This window comes from Echeneis naucrates, chromosome 10 (assembly GCF_900963305.1).
Source record: "Echeneis naucrates chromosome 10, fEcheNa1.1, whole genome shotgun sequence".
Classification (NCBI taxonomy): domain Eukaryota; kingdom Metazoa; phylum Chordata; class Actinopteri; order Carangiformes; family Echeneidae; genus Echeneis; species Echeneis naucrates.
Genome location: NC_042520.1, coordinates 16,167,477 through 16,176,981, shown reverse-complemented (window position 1 = coordinate 16,176,981; position 9,505 = coordinate 16,167,477). Strand labels below are relative to the sequence as shown.

Sequence of the window (9,505 nt, the reverse complement as noted above, 5' to 3'; positions counted from 1 at the left end):
TGCAAATACCTTTGGTCTGAAGGAAAACTGCTTCATAATACAGTGACAGTAAACCCATGATATGAACGAGTTCACGTTCAAGTTATTTATTTGCAAAAACGTTGCGTTCAGGTCAACGCTCCTGGAGAAATGAACTTGTTCATGCACAATGCTGGTTTTAAATGTAGTTGGCAGCTTTAGATGAAAAGACAGTCAAGATGTGCGTTATAGTATCACATTTTATTAGCCAGCACAGAAGATAAACAGTGTTGCAAGGCTCCATTTTCACTAAGTTCACACACAGCTCACAACAGCATCTTACAATACACACCGACAGGGAGTCAGTGATGTCTACAAACCAAAAAGGTACATTTTCAAATGAGGAAAAATTATAGTGTCTTAACACGTTAAATTGATGACACATCATGTAATTTACAGAGCATATTACACATCATCTCCTTAGTGCCACTAACTATTTACTGTGTGACTTCAGACAATAGTAAAATTATGGGCAGGTATCACCTTTGACCCATGGGCCTCTTTGATAAGGCAACAGTACAGGATGAGTAACTGGGATGACATTGTCTAAAGTGTGCAAGTTGTACTATAGTCGAAGCATGCGAGTTAATACCATACTACTGTCTGCAGAAAAAGATACACAAGCTTGAAGAGCACAGGTGGGTGTGTGCGTGTGCTGCAAAGATTGTTCAGATTGTTCTCAGTTATGGTTTCTGATTCTGCTCCTGCAATTCACATAAGTTATAATCAATCTTCCCAATAGTAAAATTGTTTTATTATTGTGCACCCTCCTACACTCATCATTGAACATAAACCACTAATGTAACTAAGGTTTTGTTTTCTATAATTGCCTAACTTCTTTTTAGTGATAGATGGTACAATGTTTCAGCTGAGGATGATATAATGCAGTGAAATAGAGCATATGGTCATATTTTTGCCACTCCGTTTAGCAACACAAAGATAAACAAAAATTTACAAAGCTAAGAAGAACTTGAGGCACGAATCAGTTTGTTTGCCATATTTTCTTAAAGCAGGCAGCACAGGGAACAGCACAATCAACTTTGATCAATCACGCCTCAACTTACTGTCAGCAAAAAAAGAGTTTTATGCAAATTACTGCACTACTTGTTCTCCCACATCAATGAGCAGAATCAGAAATCATTTTTATGTTAAATAAATTCCATAGTTCTAAGAAATTAGTTCAAATAACCCAAACAAGGACTGCGGGACTGTTAGAGTAAACAGAGCTTCATGTTCAGGCAGCAAGGGGTCCCAGCCTCAGCTCTACGTGGTGTGTGAGCCAAATGGCCTCAGCGGTGTTGTCGCCTCCCTCCTCGTTCTGCCTGATGGGAGCTGCGAGGTTGCGGAAGTCATGTCTGATCTTAAGTGAAACAATGACGTCTGCGTCCTCTTCTCTCTGAGGGATCACTTTGATGAAGAAACCAATTTTGTTGGATTTCCTAAAAGCCACGACGCTGGAGGGGATTACAGATCAAGTTAGGAGTGAACACACTCTTAACTCTGTATGGACACACACGGACACACACACACACACAGACACACACACACACACACACACACACACACACGGACACGGACACACACACACACACACACACACACACACACACACACACACAGTACGAGGCCAAAAACTTACTCTGGGTCATCCTGGAAGTCCTGAGGTTCAGCCAGTTCATCATATTCTGCAGCAGCATCTTTTCCTGCCAAGACCAGTTCCTTGCTGGGCACGATAATCTAAGTAAAAATACAGTTTTAACCTTAGTGATCCTGAATCTGAAGACACAAGGGGTTAAATGTACCTTTTCTGCCTTTAAGTATTGTTATTTACAATGACATTTGGTTAGGATTATGGTTGTGGGAAAAATCCTTTCAGATGTGATAAATATCAATCTTGCAAGCTTGGGAACAATTTTTCATTATTTCTAAACATCAAAAATTGCCTCATTAGTCCTGAATGAACATTTTCTCCACTCAAAGGACTGAATGTGTGTCATGAATCACTCCTTGCTCCCAGTGTTCCAAATCTAATCTGGTCCATGTCATATCTGTGTCATGTGTGCAGATTAAAAGTGATTTAAGTCGCATTTTCTAGCCAAAAGAATGTATCAAGACAATCTTTAGTAAAGCTGCACAATGTACAGAGAGAACGAGTCGATGAAATCAACTGAGCGTGGCTTGATGTGGTTCACTCTGCCCTCCAGGTGTTTGAACATCAGATCAAGTAGAATGGCAGGACTGCACATTTTGTTTGGGCATAATGTGAATGGAAATGGGTCATGAAGATGCTGTTTTGCCCAGGAGCACTTCTTTATTCAGCCGAGCCCATGAGTTTATCACTAAAGAGGCCAAGACAAACAGCCTGTAGTCACTCAGGTCCTCACAGCAGCTGCTGGCAACTCTGTGCAAATATCTCCACAGGAACACAGTAGTCTTGGCTTTGTGTGTGACAGCTGACAGATGGAGGAAAAAAATCCTACCACTCTGCATATGAGATGATGTGATGGGTAATTGTTAATTAAGCAACTATGAAGGAGCTGACCACCCGACTCTCACTGAAGGTCACTAGTTACATTGCAGCAATACTATTCTGCATAACGTGCAACGCATGGTGGTGAACAGCTGCAAATCTGTACATGTGCCAATTCCCTGTATTATTCAGGATGCCTTTTCGACCAGCTCCCTTCATTGATGTCTGGCCACCATATAGTGCAGGTGTATTCCCGAAAGCCCTGACATGTTTTGAAACTGGAAAAAATACCTTGGCAGTGCTATTGATGTCATCAGGATCTCCCTCATCACAAGCAGCCAATGTGACGTGGGTGATGTTCTCTACTGGGTTGGTCAGAGTCAGCAGCACTTGGCTCTCCTAAATAGAAAGAGTGTTAAAAAAAAAACAAAAAACAATTAAGTTGAATAAAGTTGAACCTTTTCAAAGATGGCCGAGTTCACTTAAAAGGCTATGCAGGGCTTTAAGCAACACTCAGGACTTCTTTGACCACTAACCACTAAAAGGTAGTCCTATTACCTAACTAAATGTCTGGGAGAGGGGGGATTCTTGCTGAGGAATGTGTTAAATGTTCAATGATGTGTATCGTACAAGTAGAACAATCTCTTGGCATTAGCCTGGTGCCCATAACAAGTAATGTATTGAGATTCAAATCCAAGTCGTAAATTCTTGCTCATAGCAGCATACAACTGTGATACTGATCTGTACACTTTTATCATCTTGTTCCTGATGTAATTTGAGATATATTGCTTTTACGCGTTCATTGTTTTTGCTCCCCTTTACAGCCTTTCTGTGTTTGATTGACTCTTTTCAAATGTCAGTGTTCACAGCAGTTAATTCTCTCCTATTAATCCCTGCTACAAAGTTGTACCCCCAACCCCAAATAGACTCTGATGGTTCTTCCCATCATGTGTGATGAGTATGGTAGATGTGCTCCATGTGTGGAAAAAAGCACTGTATGAATGTATAAACTCTATGAGCGGCTGACAAAACTAGAAAGCCTCTACAGGAAGCTACAGAATTAATTTCACTTTAGGGCTTGAGATTATGAATATAACAAGTGAAATATGGCAAAAATATATTACACACTGACCTTCATGTACCGGAGATTTGGAATGGACATAATTCTCACTTCTGGGATATAACTCCTGTGGTGGAAAGAAGAAAAAAGGCCATTATACTGTAACACATGACCACACAGAGAATTGTCTTTACTAAAAAGTTACCAGAGCAAAGGAAAAGCAGGACAGTAAAACGATGAAGTACAATGAAGCCTCATACATGACGAACAAACACTCACTCACTCTTCAAAATCACTGCTATATTTAATATTTTGTAAATGTTTACTATTGCTAGTTGAAAACCATGTTTTCAAACATTACCATGCTTTGTATGGATAAGCACTACTGTTTATAGAGACAATTGTTTATTTTGGAAAAGAATGTCATTGTGACAAACCATTTTAATATATTGAAATTAATTTTATATTAAGGAACATATACATAGAAAATGTCCTGCAAATCTGCTATATTGAAATTAAACTACATAAGGTTTGAGGCAGATATTAAGATTTGTCATTAAATGAAAATGAGTTTAATAATGAAAATTTGTTTTAGATATGATGACCAATACTCACACAGCCACCAGCTGAATTTTAAACTTGATGGAGGTTGGATTAAACTCTGGCTTGCTCAGGTTGTGCTCACATTTCTGGTGGAGGAAATTAAAAACCACAGTATCATCTAAACATGATCTACATAAAAGCGACACATTTGACTGAAAAACCTTTTAAGCACCCTCAAACAGTACTGACCCTGCAGCGCAGTGAGCGCTTCATCAGAAGGTGTTTGTGTCTGGGGTGGAGCTGAGTTGCCCCCGCAGGCTGGAAGTCAGGCTGCAGAAGTCGCTGGCGCAGCGTGGTCACTAAGAGGGCAAATCAAAATGCAGATTCCACTCAATAATTCAAAAGACGAGAGGTATAATTATGGTTTAACAAGTGATTAATAGAGATCTTACCCTCTGGTAAACTGATGGGCCTGGTATAACAATCTTCAGGCAGGGGCTCCACTTCATCAAGGGCCTGGGCAGGTTCAATAGTGATCTCTTTCTGGTCCTCACCCTCTTTAAGTCTAGTGGAATTTCACAAATACTGCAGTAAAGAATTTGTTGAACCCTCTCACCTCTAAAACACTGAGACACATTACTTGACTTGCACCCATTAACTTAACCTTTAGCTTAAATTACATCAACAGATGTTAAAAGTAAAGACTTACTTGGCAACCCAGGTAACAATCAACAATTTTGTCACAGAAACATCACCGCTGCATGGTTATATTGTTGGAAAAATAGCCTTGATCAACTGAGTAAAGGTGCATAAAAGACACTTTAATGTCCCACATCTGAGACTTTCAAGAGAAAAAGACAACCACATTCGCCTTGTTCTTTTCATGGTCTCCTGTCCTGATTTACATTTGTTACTAGGATCTGACTGCACACTTTGTCGATAAAGTAACAATTATACATTTTTTAGACGTTAAGAGGTGTTGAATGCATGCCAGTGAAGAAATTTAAAAATGATCCCTGCTACCAATATCACTGCAAGGTGATGAAGTAACTCTGAGAAAAATAATGCTAATGAAATGTTCCCTGTGATGGATTAACTAAGTATCTCAAGCCAAGTTTCAAGGCTCTGAAAATTGATTTTGATGGCAGGCAAAAATTAATGAAACAACGGGTGCAGTAAAGTAAGAAACCAATTTATCTAAGTAACCAAAAATGTATACATACACAATGTGTAGTTAATGAACTGAAACCTCTGGGAGCTGTCTTTTAATGTAAATGATTCAATTTTTTGACCAGGAAAAAGTTGTCTGTGTGGTAGCAGCAGTAATTCCCATAAATTAGAAAGCATCACTCACGAAAGGCCTGCCAGGGTGGATATGGGAGCTCCAGGTCTCTGCCTCTGCAGTCTGGTTCCAAGGCCATATTTTTCCTGAGTTTATTTTGGGGGAAAAAAAACGGATCAGAAATTTTTCAGACTGAAAATTAAGAAAGATTTAAGACCATTAATGAAGTGAATTAATTTACACCTCCAGCTATTTTTCAACATGTCTACCATGAACTATTGACCCAGTTTGAGTTTTGAGTTTACAAGAACTTTTAACATATAAATGGGGGGGGGGGGTAGTTGACATTAGAAAAACCTTTGGTAGGGGACAATTTTAGGAGTTTCTCTGCCCAGGATAGTGGGACAGATCTATATTGTGAAAGACTCTGGGTTCAGGACTCAATTAGCATGGAAAACATTTTGATCGGATTACACAATCTTGTATTTCTCCTCTCCCTCTAACCAACATGAAGGCTCCCATTGTGTGGATCTCAGCCATTTACCCAAGAAGACATTCATGTGATCAGGTCATTTGTTAAAAGATTAGGCAGAAAAAGATATAAAGAGACGACAGTCCTACAGTAAAGATGAGACTACCCAAGTTGTGAAAAATACAACTCACCACCACATGAATAGTGTGTTGCTGGGGATAAAAACCAAAATATCAGAGTGCATAAGCAAAGGAAAAAAAGAGAGAATTAAGAACCAGGTGAAACCAAAGTGATTCAGCAAACATTAGTTGCATTTGGTGACATGCAATAGCAACATAAATGCATCAGTGATGGAAAACGACAGCAGGATATCACAGCTTAGGTGTTTCAAATGGCACAAGACAGATTGGTTTGCAATAATAGAACCTTAATTATTACAAAAGTAGAATGCAAGGAAATGTAAAAATGTGCCAACAAGCTCAAGAAGTATGAAGACCATGTCCAGACCAGGGTGACTAAATTTAAAAGCGTTTCTTTTTTTTCTTTGGGCTGTTTAGACACGCTTCACTTTTTACTGCTGTTCAGAAATTTGAGTGTTGATAAACAGCTTTTTGAATGCAACTTTAAAATGTTTCTTATTCAGCAAGTTTGGACATGGTTTATTTGCATAAAAATTAGAGCAGCAGATACAGCAATCAACCCGTCCTGTTTCAGTGAAGATGTGCTAATAATACAATGTCCTGAACGTCAGATGTACACAAAATGTAACATTACTGAGGGTTTCAGGAAAATGTCAGTATCAAATTTATCTTAAATAAGTATTGATCTATTATGTATAACCATACCTACTCATTTCACATGTTACATTGAAAAAGGTTTGGGGTGAAAATGTGCATGTAGAGTACCGAGAACGCAAGAGGCATGCACTGTCGTCTCCTGGCCAACTTCTTTCTGTCTCTCTCCTGCTTCTCTCGGTGGGCCAACTGCTGGTAATACTCAATCAGCTTGTTTATCTGCAGAAACCAGAAATCCAATTCAGAAACTGGTCATCAAAGCAAAAAAAACAAAAAAAAAACAAAACAACAACAAGAACAACCAAAAAAAACAGCAATGAAATGTAAACCGTGTCCTTACAGCTACTTCATTAACAATAAAAATTGAAAGGAGAATTTTATAATTTGTTGTGTTTATCACTTTTGTAACCTACGAAAGCATTTAGTTTGCTTTAAGTCTCTGTGGTCTCGCTTATTCCAAGACATATCCATTCAAAGACAAGCAATGCATGATCAACAAACATGTGAGCAACTCGAGAGAATTTAGATGACCACAGGGGAAAGATCTGTAAGAGCTTCTTCCCCATCAAAATGTCTTGGGCAAAAGAAACATAATTTCACTTTGCTATGCACTGTATGGGAGATAGTTTGAAATGACAATAAATGGTTAGGGTTGAAAAACATACCCGTTGAGTGTGAGGATTTTCTGGTTCCTGCCATCCACCACTGGCTGCAGTGGACAAAAAAAAAAAAAAAAAAAAAAAAAAAAAAAACCCACCATAACGTTAGACTTGGAGCTAGTGCCATAGGGAGCAGCTATCAGAACACTTTTTCAGGAGCTAAACTAATGAGTCAGTACACCGGCATGGTGGTTAGCGTTGTTGCTTCAAAACAAGAAGGTTGCGGGCTCGGTTCCCGGGCCTGGGGTCTTTCTGTGTAGAGTTTGCATGTTCTCCCTCTGCTTGCATAGGTTTTCTTCCAAGTACTCCGATTTCATCCCACCATCCAAAAACATGCATGTCTAGGATTTTTCTAGGATTTTAATTGTTGATCTAAATGGCCTGGAGGTATGATAATGAGTGGTTGTTTGTCTTTATCTGTTGGCCCTGTGAGGGACTGGCAACCTCTCCAGGGTGTACCCTGCCTTCACCCAATGTGAGCTGGGATTGGCTGCAGCACCCCCCACAACCCAGAAAAGGATAAGCGGTAGAAGATTAATGAAAACTGGTGGGTCCCTCTTGAACCCTGAGAACTTAAACCCAAGGTAGCATTTATGATGGTTTTTATATCTACTTAAGCCTAAAAATAAATCCAACCACATTAATATGAGCACCCACCAACTGATTTGTCAGCCATTCCAACATCCCTGGAGGTCCAGCGACAGAAGCCACAGGCCAAATAGTAGGCCTTCTTCATAGCTGTCTTGGTAGGATCATCAGGTAAAGGACATGGGATGTTGGTGGCACGAGTGGACAGTGTGTGCATGCAGCATGGGCAGTCAAAACAATTTGCACACCTAGACGCCGTACAAAGAAGATCAGGGTGAATAAAAAGACATAAAGTGCATACATATGATAATGCAAGACTGCCAGCCACATACAAAGTGACATCAATGAGTTAAGATATAGATAATGTGCATATTTGTCTCACCTGTTCTTTTTCAGCTTTGCCTCTGCAGATGGCATGTTCTCCAGACAGCTTGGACAATAGTGGGAGTCCACCTGATCACCAGAGACAAGAAGAAGTCATCCAAACTCTGCACACACATTTTCAACTTAATTTTACAGACCACCTCTGAATTGTCACGATTGTTACTGCAACGAAAATAAACTGAGATTAACTTTAAATGGTTAGCGTTTCACTAGACGGTAGGAGCCGCAAACTAAAACATATATGTATTGTTGGTGTGTGAGTTCATCACATGTTTACGAATGAAAAATCTCAGATTATTGTTGTGAAGTTGCTACTGAGGATAAATCTCTATCACTCTGGGTGTGGTGTCTATAACTGAGCCACGTTAACAGGCTGCTTTCCGACGTTGAGTTCTTTCGTTGTCAGGGTCAAAACACATTGTTTTACCTTTCACATATACCGCTCATTGTTTTTATATCAGTATTAACCGCATAGTTTGACTGTAAACCTGAAAAATAGCAAGCGCTAATTAGCATTCGCTAGTCCTAGGTATAACGCTAACTCCAACGGAAGTCAGACGTCTACTCTAGCCAATAGGATGACGAGCATGCCGTGATTGACAGGCAACTTTACCAATGCGCAGGACGTTTGAGCTAGCCCCGCCTACCTGTCAACGACGCTATCTAGCTTGCTAACAACAAAGTAGCTGCTGACTAAACGGAGCTAAGAGCTAGCTGGTGAGGACCGGGGCAGGGAAACCACGACCTACCTCATGGGACACACATTCCAGGGATCGCAGCTCACTACAGTAGCGACAAAAATAAAGTTGAGAAAGAGGCGCTCTGATCCTCTTCTCTCCGCGGACCAGATAGATAACTCTTTCCGGCTGCAGAAGCGACGCCATCTCTGAAAGTGAGCAGCCGAGTGCGGAGCTCAGAGACTCGGCTGCCGCTGCTGATGTCACCGGCTTCCTCGGTCGGTCCGCTCAGTGTCGACCTCAGGTGGTCTCCACTGAAGCTGCAGGCCTACGGGACAAGGGACAAGGGAACTGGCACAGATTCAATGACCCAGGCGGCCATGGAGCCTGTTCGGAGAGTTCAAGTTGGACTTTCAAGCTCAGAAAGCTAAAGAAGGAGCTCATTCAAAGACAGAAATGATCACACATGTTGATACATACTCTGCATAGTATGTCTCAACCCTGCAGCATGCCCACTTAACATTTCCATGAGCATGTTCAATTTGGTTTATAAAAAAG

At 40.3% G+C, this 9,505-nt stretch overlaps 1 protein-coding gene across 2 annotated transcripts; it reads right to left on the bottom strand.

Moving 5' to 3' along the window:
- Window positions 1-200: 200 nt before the first annotated feature.
- On the bottom strand, window positions 201-9,223 carry dctn4 (dynactin 4). 2 transcript variants are annotated; one of them, XM_029513135.1, is made up of 14 exons: window positions 9,020-9,223; window positions 8,269-8,339; window positions 7,956-8,134; window positions 7,305-7,348; window positions 6,751-6,858; window positions 6,037-6,057; window positions 5,446-5,519; window positions 4,544-4,656; window positions 4,341-4,450; window positions 4,164-4,237; window positions 3,621-3,675; window positions 2,780-2,887; window positions 1,658-1,755; window positions 201-1,472 (listed from the first exon to the last, which is right to left on the bottom strand). In XM_029513135.1, exons 1-14 carry the CDS (start codon window positions 9,152-9,154, stop codon window positions 1,253-1,255), a joined length of 1,410 nt encoding a protein of 469 aa, XP_029368995.1. In that variant the 5' UTR covers window positions 9,155-9,223; the 3' UTR covers window positions 201-1,252. The 2 variants fall into 2 exon arrangements, with proteins under 2 accessions (XP_029368995.1, XP_029368994.1); XM_029513134.1 differs by lacking the exon at window positions 6,037-6,057.
- Between the last annotated feature and the right edge of the window lie 282 nt (window positions 9,224-9,505).